This window comes from Leptosomus discolor, chromosome 13 (genome assembly GCF_034619465.1).
Source record: "Leptosomus discolor isolate bLepDis1 chromosome 13, bLepDis1.hap2, whole genome shotgun sequence".
NCBI lineage: Eukaryota > Metazoa > Chordata > Aves > Leptosomiformes > Leptosomidae > Leptosomus > Leptosomus discolor.
Genome location: NC_141403.1, coordinates 19,332,397 through 19,348,356, shown reverse-complemented (window position 1 = coordinate 19,348,356; position 15,960 = coordinate 19,332,397). Strand labels below are relative to the sequence as shown.

Below are 15,960 nucleotides of genomic sequence, written 5' to 3'. Positions count from 1 at the left end.
TGACATAACTGCAGACTTTGTAGAGAGTTAAACTCTCCATACTTACTGGAATATATTCCATGCTATTGATCTACCATAAGTATATTTAAGAACCATAGATCCAGGAGTCTTCTGGACATACAGGAATATCTTCTACATCATCCTTCTAAATGACACTCTCCACCTGAGTGCAGAGCCTTATTCGGTACTCCAGGTAGCCAAAAAGCCTATTTCATAGGTTTATTTTGATCTGTTTCTGTGAAAAGAAACAATGGCATGAGACGCTGTATAATGTCGGAATTTCAAATACATTTGTGAATATGGGCAGTTTCATTTTGTTTTGGGAAGTACTTTTTGGTTCTTCCTTGGAGTGGCAATAATAATTTTTGTTTACTAAACTGCACGTGATTGAAATTTCATTATGTGTTACAGACTTCTGTGCATTTCTCCATAACGTACTGCTAATAAAAAGATACAGTGTTGTGTTTCATTCTCGGTTTTCTCTTTTTTCACTAGCATGTCGCTTAAATGAGACATTCATAATTCAGTCTGAATATTTAGCAAAAGTACTTTACCGTAGATCGAATTTTAACTTTTAGAATTACTAATGGTGTTAATAACAATATAGTAATGAAGAACAGAAGTCATTGACGTGAATCAGACCTGTTGAATCAGTTATTAAGACAAAATCAGTGTTAGAGACAGTCTGAGAGAAGATACATGGATACAAAGAGAATACAACAGGTGGAAGCGTAGGACAGTGTTAGGCTTGCTGGACTAACATTTTGAGACAGCGATGCTACAGGAGGATGCAGTTTTGTCCTGTTGTCTCCAAGAGACCTGCTCAGCTCTGCCCTAGTGCCTTTTTTCCCTTTTGTCAGTAGGTGCATTTGTGCAACTATGTAGGAAACCAAACGAGAAAATCGAAAACAAACCTGCTCACATCAGTTCCCTACACAGGGGAAACTGGAAAGGAGCATCTTGGGCAGGCGGGAAGGAGGAAATTCCATTAAAGACAGTACTGGCATGTATTGGGGTTTGGCTGATTCAAATCAACCAGTACCCAAACAATGAAGACTTCCACTGTGGAATTTGAATAATGATTCTTTATGCTTTCTTTTACAGACACTTTACAAAACTCAGGTGAAGGAACTGAAAGAGGAAATTGATGATAAGAATAAAGAAACTCAAAGAAAAATGCAGGAGTTGCAAAACGAAAAGTATGCTCTCTGTGTTTCTCAAATAGACATAAGTTTTTCTATGTAGTACGGTCTCACTCATGAAGATTTTGAATCAGACTTAAAATGTTTAATTCCTTCAGAAAAAGACAGGTCTCAAAAGTGTTCCATAACACCTTGTAAGATGGCAAATACATAGGATGTTGCCTATGCTGACTCTCAAAGCCATATATGGTTTGCTTTGGACTCTATTTGTAATGTCTGGAAGAAGAATGATGACTTCTGAGAATTTAAGAAAATGCAGAATTTTGAAAAAACATTGCAATTTATGATAATCACCTTGCTAGTGTAACAACTTTTTTTTATTTGATTAAGGTATCCTGATAATTACTTGGTATATTTCTAGTCAATAAAATAATTTGAGAAAAAGATAATGAAAATAGTTTGAATTCTAAGTTTAGTATACTTCTGATTACAGCAAAACCCCTTAATCCAACAACTCTTACTTGTGATGTACTATTTTCTAAGTTAGCAAGTAAGGGAAGAAGTTTTTTAAGCTTGTCTTTCCAATGTATTTATTTAATATGTATTTATTCTGAAGAAGGAGACCGTAGACTTATGCATGAAGCAGAGTTTCTCTCTTCTAAAATCTGGATCTCTTGTTCTACTTGAGCATCAGCATTGCAAAGCAATGTAAAGGGAGGAGGGTATGTGCTGTGTTCATGATGAGTTTCAGTGGGCTAAGAAAGGGAGAAAGAAAAGATGATGTGCTAATAAATATGATGTAGGAGGACAATACCTGTCTATGCAAAGTTGTTCAGGAGTAGTATCAACTTAAGAATGAAAAAAGGGGGGGTGGGGTGTAGGAGAGGCTTCCTTTATTCCTTTTGTGGTTTTTTTCTTTTTCTCACTTAGTTTTATAGATTCCCTTTATTCTGTTCCCTTACTGTTCTCCACTATCTTATGTTGATTGCAAACATTTTTCACCTGGATACAACTATGGGAATTGTGACAAACTCTGAGTATGCTTCAGCAGTTACCTTTTTACAGTAGAGGCCCATATGTACTGCAGAGTTATCAAATCAGGGTGCTCCATAGCTTTATGTATTTCATTGCGTAAATCTTTGGTGATTTTGCAGGGCAGGAAGGGCATCTGTCCCTGCAGCAACGTGTGGCCCCGTCTCTCTCAGCATGCCGCGGGCTGTGTCACATGCTGGTGGGCACATCTGACTCAGGGGTGCTAGACTGCCCACCGTGCTTTATGTGGGTTTCTTTGCAGGCAAATATACAGGAGCTCTGCCTGTACGCCAGGCAAGAGCGAGAAAGTTTAGCTTGTATGTTGAACTGGTTAGAAGTTGTGTTAACATTAACGAGATACTGCACCTGAGTTAATGCCCCCTGCCTCTCCAGCTGTACATAGAATTTACAAGCCTTTCTGCAAAAGGTTGCAGAGACGTAGAACCACTGCATGTTCAGAATCTTTGTGTGGTTTTCCTTATGTTCAAACAGTCTGGAGCACACACCTCCATGAGTATAAGCTTGTGTGAAGAGGTAGCTAATACTGGTAGGGTTAAGCATCTTTCGATGGACCAAACTGTAAGTGCAGTTTAATTGTATTTTTTAATTCCTCAAAGACGTGACACTTTGACACCTGCTTTCCTACGGGTTGGTGTTTCATGGATGATGGAAATTTTAATTGAATTACAGTAAGCTTGCTGCTGTAGCTTGCGTGGACCATCAAAAGATACAAGCGTACACCGTAGAATCTTGTAAATCTTGTTTTTATTAAGAGTGTAAGTTACTGACGATTAGTGGTATGACAATTAGAGTGGTATAATTTGGGTTTATTAGTCTTCCTGAAAATTTGGCGTGTTTTGCATAGGAGAAAATCTTCATGTGCTTTTTACAGAGAAACGCTCACTACCCAGTTGGATTTAGCTGAAACCAAAGCTGAGTCAGAACGGCTGGCACGAGCACTCCTTGAAGAGCAGTATTTTGAACTGAATCAGGAAAGCAAAAAAGCAGCATCAAGATATAGGCAAGAAATGACTGATAAGGACAGCATCATACGAAGGGTAAATTAATTAATACTGTAATTAATACCTGTGTGTATCTTCCAGCTGGAAACAGAAATGTATGTTTTTATTTTAATTTATAAAGTCTTGTGATCGTAAGTGGTAACTATTTAAGTATCTACGTGTTGGACTCAGTTGGAACCTTAAACATTTAAATCCCATCATGTGAACTCCCAAAGAAATGTAGACTTGATGAAGCTGAGGTGAAGCCAGAATGAAAATCAAGTGAATGTCTATAATTCAGTTAAGCCTTTTGTAATGACTTGTCATCACCCAAGGTATTATTTGAATCTTGTATATCTATGGAGCTATCTATTAGAGACTCTTACTCCAAAATAACAGTCTTTTAAGAAAAAAATACTTGAAAGTCTTGAGTTTTTTTTCTACTGGTAAACTATGAAAAAAACCCAAACCAAACCCCAGACTGAAATTATTGAAGATACTTTATAGCACAGCTCTTGAGTACTAGTATCAAGTTTTGATAAGTGTCTTAACTGAGGAGTTTCAAATAGCAAGCCATATATAGCATCGTTATTTTATCATTATTGGTTTTTTCCCATTTAGCATCAGCTATGCAGATTTTTCTTAAGAATTGTGGGAGTGTAGAACTTCAGTGTAACTCTGGGTGTAAAAAAAAAAAAAGCTTTGTTAGCACTACCGCGGATATTAATTACATCTCTGTGTGAAGATGGCAGAAGTAGTGTTTGCTACACGTGTTTTCTTTTAGAAGCTTGAAATTGCCAGAATGCCACCATGTCTTAAGAAGCATTTAGTAGACTGTCTTTCTGTAGCATCGAAGGAGTACCTTCTTGCCAATACGTTGGTTTCAAATATTCTGATAACTTTCTCAGACAGCTCAATACACAATCATTTCTATAGGCTTCAAACAAAACCTCTTTTCAGGAATGCAGTTATGTCTCGTCTTTAATATGTATTTGTTAAGTGGTTAGCAAAGTGATCCTGACTGTGGCAGCTAACATCTCCGAACTGTGATGGTTTTCCTTTCCATGTTGGTTTTTTTTTTTAAACGTATGTACATGTTTTTCTATGTATGCTTTGACTTGGACCAAATTTAGTTTTATGCTGATTTATACATGTTTTTCATGATATATGACAATTATTTAACAACAGTTACCATGAATCTCCTATAGCCTTGAATGCTGGAGTTGTATCACCTTCAGCTGCTTTTGTATCTGGATTCAAGGGATCAGACCTCTAGGTACTAGTTCCTCCAGAGTACCACAAATTAATTGAAAATTGCCACATTCAATAACGGACAGTCTAATCTTGCTTAAGTTGAGGTTTTGATTATATACTATAGTGTTGGCAGTTTTGCAAAGATAATGTAAAAAAAAAGTTCTCCTTGGAACAGCCTTCTGGTAAATCAAGACAACTTAGAAACATACCATTTTTTAAAAATTCAGGTTTGAAAGCTGGGTGGATTTTCTCGTATATAATTTGAGGAAGGTGTTCCAAGTAAATGGCTGTTACAGATTTAAGGGTATTTAAAGTAATATGTTATAAATACTTTTAGAATTTGTGGCAAGTTCTTCATTTTAAAATGTGTGTGTTTTCATTTAGCTGGAAGAAACTAATAATACATTAACCAAAGATGTTGACTTAATAACAAAGGAAAATTCAGATATCAGTGAAAAAATGAAGAAACAGGAGGAAGGTATGTCATGTTTGGAGTTTTAATTCATCTGTTACGAAGCAGTTCTGGATTTGAAGCGTATGTGGCAAAACGGAAATGGGAAATGGAAGAAGACATTGCTGTTTATTTTTCAAACCCCAAATAATAGGGAAGATAATGTAAGCCATTGTTTTCATCTTGAAAACATACCTTCCATGTAAATTGCACCTACTTTTAAAAAGGGTAGAAAGGAGGACCCTGGGAGCTACCGATCTGTCAGCCTCCCCTCTGTGCCTGGGGAGATCATGGAACAGATCCTCCCTGAAGCTACGCTAAAGCACATGGAGGACAGGGAGGTGATTTGAGACAGCCAGCGTGGTGTCACCAAGGGCAAGTCCTGCCTGACCAACCTAGTGGCCTTCTGTGCTAGAGTGGACAAGGGAAGAGCTACAGATGTTGTCTGTCTGGGCTTCTGTAAGGCCTTTGACACGGTCCCCCACAACATCTTTCTCTCTAAATTGGAGAGAGATGGATTTGATGGGTGGACTGTTCAGTGGATGAGGAATTGGTTGGATGGTCACATCCGGAGGGTAGTGGACAATAGTTTAATGTCCACATGGAGATCGGTGACAAGTGGTGTCCCTCAGGGTCTATATTGGGACCAGTACTGCTTACTGTCTTCATCGATGACATAGACAGGGGGATCGAGTGCACCCTCAGCAAGTTTGCAGATGACACCAAGCTGAGTGGTGCAGTTGACACACCTGAAGGACAGGATGCCATCCAGAGGGACCTGGGCAAGCTCAAGAAATGGAAGGTCCTGCACCTGGGTTGGGCCAACCCCCAGTATCAATGCAGGCTGGGGGATGAAGGGATTGAGGGCAGCCCTGCCGAGAAGGACTGGGGGGCACTGGTGGATGAAAAGCTGGACATGAGCCAGCAAGGTGAGCTCACAGCCCAGAAAGCCAGCCGTATCCTGGGCTGCATCACCAGCAGCGTGGCCAGCAGGTCAGGGGAGGTGGTTCTGCCCCTCTGCTCCGCTCTGGTGAGACCCCCCCTGCAGGGCTGCGTCCAGCTCTGGGGGCACCAGTACAGAAAAGACCTGGACCTGTTGGAGCGGGTCCAGAGGAGGCCACGAAGGTGCTCAGGGGCTGGAGCAGCTCCCCTGTGAGGACAGGCTGAGAGAGTTGGGTTGTTCAGCCTGGAGAAGAGAAGGCTCCGGGGAGACCTGATTGAGGCCTTTCAGTGCTGAAAGGGGGCCTATGAGAAAGATGGGAACAAACTAGTAGCGTCTGTTGTGATAGGACAAGGGGTAACGGTTTTAAACTAAAAGAGGGCAGATTCAGACTAGATATAAGGAAGAAATATTTTAGAATGTAGGTGGTGAAACACTGGCACAGGCTGCCCAGAGAGGTGGTAGATGTCCCATCCCTGGAAACATCCCAGGTCAGGCTGGACGGGGCTCTGAGCCACCTGATCCAGCTAAAGGTGTCCCTGCTCGCTGCAGGGGCTTGGACGAGATGGCCTTTAAAGGTCCCTTCTGACCCAAACCATTATATGATTCTAAATTGCCACACTCTCTACTTTATTGCTTCAATTTCCATGCACTTTGTTGTTGAAAAAGACTAACACCTCAGCTGCAGCAGGTAGGAAAAAGGGAAACACGTTAGCATTGTGTTCCTGCAGGCATAGCCAGGAATGCCCGTCCAGTACAGCTCATCAATATATTGTCTGTCTAACCCCCTTCTTCCAGCCATGCCTTTGTATGCATGAAGGTTATTAAGAAAAAGCATTTTACTCATTTCATGTTGCACACCATGTATTTATTAAAGTTTTTGTTTCCATTTCTAGTAAAGCAGGATCAGTGCTTCAACTTCCTTAAGATCTCACTTAGATTCAGAATCTAAGTTGTGATCTCACACATGCCAGTGGATTGGCATCCTATTTACATGCGTTCCGACTATATGGGAACTTACTTTACTATTCAGTTTACTCCCATGGTTTTGCATTTGGTAAGCATTTAAAAACTGGAATGCATGCTTTAATGTCTGTTGACTGTGAGAGTAAAGGCCGTATCAGTTATGTTGCCAGTGTTGTTGCAAACACCATGGAGGCAGGAAGGCATACTAAAATATTTTCCCTTAGTTCTGCGTTTCTGTAACTGCAAGAGTTGGATGAGCAGGCAGTTTTCAGTGTTTTTTACTTTATGGAATTTGTTACTTTAAGTACTCGAAAATTATTCCTTAACTGTTTGTAGTTTAGGTGGAGAAATCCTTATCAGTGAAACACATACTTCCAGAAACTTTGGGAACAAATCAACAGACTGGAGGTGTGATAGAAAGATTGGTAGAGTTGAGTAACCAGTGTGTGAGTAAGGAGTGTGGGGGGGACATAACAGGGTCATTCCTTGTTTAAAGAAAGCCTTTTTCCCCATCTTCACACTTGATTTGAGAATCGGTACTGACTGTGAGTCCAGTCATATCAGTCTTATTCTGTGTGGGTACTGACTTAATTTTTGGTACTGCAGAAACACTGTGCAAACACGAAGGAAGTGGGGCAACAAACTAGGTCATCACCAGGAAACAAAAATACTTATATTGGCTTTAGTATTTGATGTTGATGCCTTTGTGACAGATCATTCTGGTAATTTTCTGTCGTTATAGTAGCATTAAACTGGTAATCTTTATCAGTGCAAACTGTATTTTGCACATTAAGTGACACAACAGGGAAGTGGAGGGAAAAAAAATTCAATTGTAGAAGTGATTGAGCTTAGAAATATTTTCTTTGTCCTAAAATACCTCAAATTTGCTTTATTTATTTTAATTTATTATACTATTAATATTATTTTAACAGAGTACAAAATCAAAAAAGAGGAGGAAATCAATAATATTAGAATGCATTATGAGAAGAGCATTAACACTGAAAGAACTCTGAAGACACAGGTATAACTTTTTATGCAGTTTAATACCAGTAATAACTTTGCATATCAGAGATATTTTCCATTTATTGATTTGTGTGCAACTAACTTTTAGTTCCTTTGAGATTAAGTGTATGCTAACCATGATATACCATGATATAATATGCGTTGTTGATACTTACTTGAAAGAATAAGTTTTGATGCTGTGTACTTTTAGCATTACTTCTATTGTAAGGGCCATTTATGTTGGTGAAGATTTTTTTTTTGATCGAATCCTGTAGCTAGAGGACCTTAGTTTAGTATGGAACATGTTTGCATATATCACTTTTCTTACTGGTTTTCCTTTTTCTTAACAGGCTGTCAACAAACTGGCTGAGATAATGAATCGGAAAGATTTTAAAATAGACAGAAAGAAAGCGAACATGCAAGATTTGAGGAAGAAAGAGAAGGAAAACCGAAAGCTCCAATTAGAGCTTAATCAAGAAAAAGAGAAATTCAATCAGATGGTAGTGAAATACCAGAAGGAGCTCAATGAAATGCAAGCGGTAAAACATTCTTAATTTTCTGTCACATTGTAGCGTTCTCTCCACAGGAGAAATGTATGGGTCCTCATCTACTTGAAAAAAAAAATACAAGATCTGTTTCAGATGCTCTAGGCTACAGAATTTCGGTGAGGCAGAGAACCTGACAAGTGTGCAGCTATGCTTGTTCTCATTCACTTCCCCTTTCTAAATTCTTAACTGTGGAAGTCACTGCTATGTTATGAAGACTAAAAAACTTAACCTTGTGTAGCATACTACTTATGCAGTTTGTTTCACTGGTAGGTGGTCTCGATTTCAAGACAAATGGTAATTTAATAGATTAATGAGACTGTTTTATACTTGAACGTGTTGCTGGATCTTTGATACTTTTTCCAGGGCTGAACAAACACTTCTAGTATAATAATTTACGCTAATGCTATCAAAAGTGTCAAGAGATATTAAAAAAACAGTAATGAGTTTTGTTTTCAGAGTACTTTGCTGCCATATTTTGGTATCACAGTAACTGTGCATGTGTATATAAATACAGCAACTAGCGGAAGAATCTACATACAGGAACGAGCTCCAGATGCAGCTGGATAGTAAAGAGAGTGACATAGAACAACTACGAAGGAAAATTTTGGACCTCCAGCAAGGGATGGATTCCACTAGTGTGGCTAGTCTCCAGCCAGATGAAACAGATGGAAATCTGTCAGGTAAGAGAGAACCATATTTGAACTACTTGATTTTCTGCATACACTCAGTTTTGGAAGGTATTGTTTCAGAGCAGTTACTACCTCTTAAAATCTTCTGACTGTCTCTTTTCATATCGCATCTCCACTTCCTTTTTTTTGTTGTTGTTGTTTTTATTTCATACCTTAGCTGCTTATATCTAAGTGTTAATTTCGTCTCACATCACTCCTCCCACTGTATGGCTTGGGATTTGTATAATTTTTATCCACTTTTGTGGAAAGAGTATCTTTACATCTGCTGCTGTTTGCATACAGTGAACACGATGTGCAGTGCCCAGTGAATAGAATACAGGGCCAGCACTTCCACGACATCGTGATTATATTTTATATCTTGAATGCAAAATTGCCTTGATCCTGTCTGTTCTTACTCGCAGGCATGTAGTACCTTTGTGACAAGAGGCAATAATTGCCCACGTGAAAAATAATTGTAGGAATTGCTGTAATGCACTTATGGCTGTATAGTACCCTGATTTAGCAGATTACAATACGGACAAATAGTGCAGTGTAGTTAGCCATTTCCACGTAGTGTCAGACCCACTGTTACACTGGTTGGTGATTTCCCCCTCCCTGATGTTTGAAAAGTGTAATCAGGTAGTACTGTCACGCGATCTGCTTTTGTATCTCTAGATACAGGAAAAAAGTTTAGTGGTAATAAGCTGTGCCTAATGATTTCTGTATGTATGAGCTGCGTTTGTTTATTGGTATAGTTATTTTTATAATTCATTGTGAAATTTTTAATAAATGCTTGTCTTACATGCTTGTCTTACAGATTTAGTCTGGTTTTTATTGTAGAAAAATATAGTCAAACATATGAAAATAGACTACTATTTTGAGTATTTTAAGGCTTCAGTGGATGAGTAATCAGATAAAAGTAAATGGAGTCATTTTAGGTGTCTCTCTTCCTGTTAATGCACTTCACGCTGCTCAGATTGTCACATTCTAGAGTTTTTCCAGGGGTCTTAGAGTGATTGAAATTTCAGGTAGGTTATGAGACTTAGTATATGGTTTTTTGTAGTTATTCCTTTCCGTGTCTATTTTTGTGTCCTGTCTTCCCCTAATGTATTTTTAGTTTTTCATTTTTAGTTAGTACTTAAATGAATTCTGTTCTAGAATAGATTTTCATTTGGATAATGATCTAGTCTTGTCTTCACCACTTCCATTCTGTCCAAGAAGCCTTTTGCAGTCTGAAGTTTGATCTGTAAAACCCTCAGGCAATTGCCATCTTGGGAAGTAAATGTCTATTTTACTACTTTGGAAAACATCTGGGCCAAACTTCTATCAAAACTCAGAATTGGGAATTCTTACAGTTATTAGATTGGTGAAAGAACACTTTTTTTTTCCTAGCTGTCACCTGCTAGGAACTACCTCTGGTATTTCTGAACTGTCAGTACTTCTCAGGACTTTTTCTCTTAGATATTACTTAGGGCACTCCATTTAATTGGGGTAAAAAAGTAATCAGAGAGGTTTTACTTATTAGTGTGTTTTTCTCCCTTCAAATTACTATTTGGAATCAAGTCTTATATTTGATAGTGTCTCCTAAGTGAAGAACACTGTAGTTAGTAATTTTTTTATTGAAAATTTCTAAACTCCTGTAAATTGAGATCTGAAATTTTTCTACAAGAAAACAGCCTAGATTTATTCTGCATAAAAGGGTAGTTTTGAACTTCCTTACTTTCCTTCTCAGCTTTTTTCAGTATAATGGCTGTTGTGTATTACACTGAAAACACCCAATGCCTCCATCTGGCCTTAGACACCTTCCCTGTTTTCTTCTTAAGGACAATAGTATGCCGGTATGACCCTGTTATCTCTTAGATCTTGGAAAGACTGTAGGACTAAGCTCTCTTTTTTTTTTTTTTCTCTGCCCCATTACAGTATGTTATTTTCAGTTTTACCTCTGGAGATGTGTGTAGTCAGGCTTCTGGCTGTATGACCTGTCACTTCAGTTTTGGGGCAGAAATTTTGGTATATGCAAGATCTTTTCAAGTCAGCTATAACTTTTCCATTGTTAGTTAGAACATCATAATTACTGGAAGTTCTGTGGCCTTTATCTTCTATACTCATGACCCCTCTAACTATTTCTTTTTTACTAGCCTTTCAATATTGTGTCCAGTTCTGGGCCCCTCAGTTCAAGGACAGGGAACTGCTGGAAAGAGCCCAGCGCAGAGCCACAAAGGTGATGAAGGGGCTGGAACATCTCCCTCATGATGAAAGGCTGAGGGAGCTGGGTCTCTTGAGCTTGGAGAAGGGGAGACTGAGGGGTGACCTCATCAATGGTTATAAATACGTAAAGGGCGAGTGTCAGGAGGATGGAGCCGGGCTCTTCTCGGTGATGGCCAGTGACAGGACAAGGGTCAACGGGTGCAAGCTGGAGCACGGGAGGTTCCACATGAACATCAGGAAAAACTTTTTCCCTGTGAGGGTGACAGAGCCCTGGCACAGGCTGCCCAGAGAGGTGGTGGAGTCTCCTTCTCTGGAGACAGTCAAACCCTGGACACGTTCCTGTGTGACCTGCTCTGGGTGGTCCTGCTCTGGCAGGGGGTTGGACTAGATGATCTTTCAAGGTCCCTTCCAACCCCCAGCATTCTGTGATTCTCTTCCTTTTTCCCTTTTCTCTATACATGCCTCTGACTTTTACTGCAGTTGTGCTGCTGGTGTTACTGTGTCATGCAGGTAGGACCTCTAATACATAATATTAGGACTTCCAGATTTAGGTCATGTCCCTACATGCTTCTGTTTTTTTAATTTTTTTTTTTTGTGGAGTGCTCTGAGTTCATCAGATTCTGAATAAGAAACTCTTTAGGTAATTAAGAGATTAAGTGACATTAGTATAGTCAGATTTTACATGTAGAGGGCAGAGGACTGCACTAGCATTATAAGGAGGGAAAAAGAGCCAGTCTTCAAAGCAGAAATACCCTATGCCTCAGAAAGAGGAAATTACCCAGCACGTAGCTCTTTTTCTCCAAGTAGTTAGTCTTCGAAACTGAAGGTGGCATACCTCAGCAGTTCATTTGCTGCAATTTAGTTGTGTGAAGTTGTTTGTCTTCAACTGTGTGCTAAGTTCCCATCACTTCTACAGCCCAAACATCAATGTCCCTTCAAACTACCTTGAAGAGCATCTTGTTTAAGAGGTGGATCTGATGAGTAGTCAATAGGATTTTCTAGCTGATGCATCTGTTCTTAAGGCAAAGACATTCCTTAAAGATTTAAGGCAAATAAACAGTAGAATTGCTAAATAATTATAGTATGATTTACTCAGTTTCCTGTCCCAGTAAAAACATCACTGGGGAAAAATGAAAACACAAAATAATGTCCGCATGTATAAAAGAGTGATTCCATGGTCTCAATTCTGGTGATGGGCAGTCTCTGGTTTAATTGAGGAAAAAGTTGGTATGAAATGTTGGTGGAATTCCAGAGAGACCTCTGGCTCTCGGGCATCCACTGTCCTCCTGTGTGGCAGAAAGGTTCAGGCTATGGGGTAGTGCCTTGTCTAATCAGGAGCTTAGGTTAACAGCTACCAGGGAGGCTACAAGAGTAAATTCCTAATTTATGGGAAGAACATCTTGTAAAATTTTGGGGTCAGAAGGTTTTGAACTCTTTGAATAAACTCAAGGTAGTACTAAAATGAATTCCTAATTCCTAAATTAAGGAACATTTTTTTTGTATTTGGAGGTAGATATTGAATAAATCCAATTGCTTACACAATCCAGAGTATTCTCAGGCTTTTGCTTCACCAGGTAGGTAAGATCATGATGTGGAAAATGTTTTCCTTGTATTCAGTTCTAGGCATTTTTTGGTAACTCTTCTGATTATTGATTCAGGTAGCTGGTCATGTCTCAGTTGATGTCTCCAGTGTTAATAGTCCTTGCTAAAACCGCTGAAATATTTGCTTTTTAATGATGTGTTTGGAATGCCTCTTCCTACTTGCTGGACTTAGGAAGTCTGAATATTTACATGGTTGTAAACAGAATTCTTTGTCAAGACAGAAACATAATCAGGAACTTAAGCATTTTTTCCTTAATTGTTGTAGGGCACTTAACATGTTGTGGATTAATTCTTTTCATCTGATTGGCAAGATAATTTAAGCAATTGAGCTGTCCTACAGGTTTAACTGCAGCACGTAGTATTTTACAGTGTATGCTATAAATCCTGTTTTACAGAAAGATAAGACAGAATAATAAACGTGGACCATTTAAGCCAACAGGGTTTTTTTGAGTATGGACACAGATACAACTGTCTGAAATACCTGCAAGTAGCCGTCACCTGAATAAACCTCAAAGCAAGATCCAGCCAGCAGTCCTTGGTGAGATCGACAGGAAATTATAGTAAGGCAGTCTGAGAGGAAAGAATCAACTGGGAAGGGTGGACTGGAAAGAATTAGCAAGGTAGTATCTCCAGATTTTTTGGTTACTGTGGAAGAATCTGAGGAGTAGGACTTCTGGAACATTGGAAAGGGATGCTGTACCGCTCTTGCGGGCGCGCCTGTATTACTTAGCTCCAGAACAACAAAAAGTCTCATAAATCAGTACGGTCATGGTTGTCTCCTGTGATTTTACTGGAGACTTACTGTTAGAACTCCCTTTTATCGTACTGAATCACAATGAATCTGGGCAATATGAATGCTAATCATGAAGATGTTTAGAATGAAAATCCACATTTTAATATATATTCAGAGATAATTACAAGATCTGTAGCCTTCACTTCTTTCTTTCTATTCTATTCAGGTTCAGCTAGCCATCAGATATTTTTGAGGCCTATCATGGATTTTCTGGATTGGAAATACGAAGTATTATTTCTGGGATTCTTTCCAAAATACAAGGAAGTTGTCAGTTGTTTTGAGCCTATTTTTAAAGTCAGGAATGGATGATTCTTTTTCATAGTCTAGATAGCCCATATTTCCTTAATTAGTTAATCAGAACACTCATAAATATTATTCTTCTGGATCAAATATTTGTGAAATGGCCAGATGAACATTTGCAGTTGTGCTAGCTAACTCTGTCAAGAGAAATTAAAATGCACTATAAATACTACTTGAGACAAACCTTTGTGGCAAGGTTGGAATGAAAGGGCTCATCTAGCCTTTCAAGAGTACATTTGGTTCCAGATGACTGTTAGCTTTGTTGAAATGGAGTACATTCAGAAACTGTTATTTTCAACTGCAAGGTGTTATTCACAGCTCAGAAATCATCTCTCATGCAAACAGAACTTGCTTACTAAAATAGATTTGTAGTAGACAGAAAAGAATGTCAACCAATTTGTTGGTAATAGCTCATCCGCTTTCTTCTGAAATTTCTTTCAGAGTGTGCTGAAATAGAAGTGAAGTTAGAAAAAACTCCTACTCACATTGTCCCTATAAGCAACATAGTACCTGGTGCATCTTTTAAAATTTATCATTATTAGATCTTTCCAATTTTTGAGGTGCCACAATTTCCACGGAGGCATACTTATTCCTTTCAAGTCACCGTTAACCATACCATATTCCTTTTGAATCGCAGTCATCCATACTATTTTCTTTATTAGCAACTAGTCACTTTACTTTGCAATGGAGGACTTGAGCTTTAGGTTATTTCTAAAATTCCTAAAAGTAGAGGAATCTTCTCTTGATGTGAAAATTAATCAATGTATTCAAAAGAGGGTAAGCATTACCTGTGATGCCTGCAGACACGAAGGAAATAGGTTTCCTTTTCCAAAGCTACAGAATATCAAGAATTGGTGATGGGTCGGGCAGGGGAAACCCTGCCACACCCCCCAATTCTTATGCAGATGTGAGAGGCAGGGAAATAAAATTCCTTCATTTACCCAGGAAGGTTTCTTCTGGAATGAGTTCTGCTAACATGCCTTCCTTCCAATTAGAATTTCAAGTTTGATGGTCCCCCAGTATTTTGAAGTTACTCTGTGTGGAGAAATGTTAGGAAACTATTCTGTATTTTTAAGTGTAGTCCACTGCTGAATAGTAGCACTTCCTGCTATAAGGCTAATATGGGAAGAGGGGGTTTTTATGCCTAATTTTAATGCCTCGTACAAGGCTAGGCTGTCAGTCTCGTAATTTTACATAACGAAGTGTATGGACAATATCTGTTATATTTGGATGTATTTGCAGAGCTTGCTGGGATACACCTCACACAGAGTTATCCTTGAAAGATAAAAGGGACCAGTAGATCATTCTTACATAAATATTTGTGGAGAATGTTTCAGCAACTTTTAACTTAATGTTTTTGAAGTTTTCAGTGCTACCAGTTAAGTTTATTGTAAAGAATGCACACATCAGCTGTCAGCTGTATGTCTGTATTCTTTTTTACGTATCACATTTTTACAATAGTTTTTTTTAAAGTTACAAAATTTTCCTCAATTGTGAAAAAAATTTGTAATTATGGAGTGAAATTTTGGTTACTTCATTTTCATGTTTACAAAATTGTGAGACTTTTTACCACGTCATTTCCCATTAATGGAATCACAGGAGCTTCTCACTGCTATTACCTGGCTTCATAATTTTAAATATTTATTTCAGAAAACAGTATCTGTTGGCTGGAGGGTTTTTTTTTTAATCTATGATTCACATTAGGCAGGATGCTAATTTTCTTGTGACGCTTCTTTGTATCATTGTTAAATGATTTCAGTAGTTTCGTGGTAGGAAAATACGTTATTACATTACTCTTTGGAAAACTGTCCGCTGAAAATTTGAATGAAACCCTTGTCTCTTATTCTTTATATCTAGTTGATTCTTCCTGCATTCCTTATTTATTTATCTCCTATGCTTATCTTCTGTGAGTAATGGGACAGCCGTATAGCTTTGCTTGGTCTTGTGCGCTCCCCTTTTTGTTTCCCTTGGAAAATGTGGATCTGGTTTGTTTTACTTGCTGCATCTTACTGCTGGGTATTTTCATAGAGTCCTTCTGAATGTTAAATTATGT

General features: G+C 38.5%; 1 protein-coding gene across 1 annotated transcript in view; it reads left to right on the top strand.

Annotated features, from left to right (window-relative positions):
• Window positions 1–15,960, top strand: part of ROCK1 (Rho associated coiled-coil containing protein kinase 1) — a 90,901-nt gene that overhangs the window by 59,682 nt on the left and 15,259 nt on the right. Inside the window, exons 22-27 of the mRNA XM_086472515.1 lie at window positions 1,105–1,199; window positions 3,067–3,232; window positions 4,814–4,907; window positions 7,719–7,807; window positions 8,139–8,327; window positions 8,851–9,016. Of these exons, the coding sequence (XP_086328641.1) occupies window positions 1,105–1,199; window positions 3,067–3,232; window positions 4,814–4,907; window positions 7,719–7,807; window positions 8,139–8,327; window positions 8,851–9,016 (799 nt within the window). The remainder of the gene's footprint in view (window positions 1–1,104; window positions 1,200–3,066; window positions 3,233–4,813; window positions 4,908–7,718; window positions 7,808–8,138; window positions 8,328–8,850; window positions 9,017–15,960) is intronic.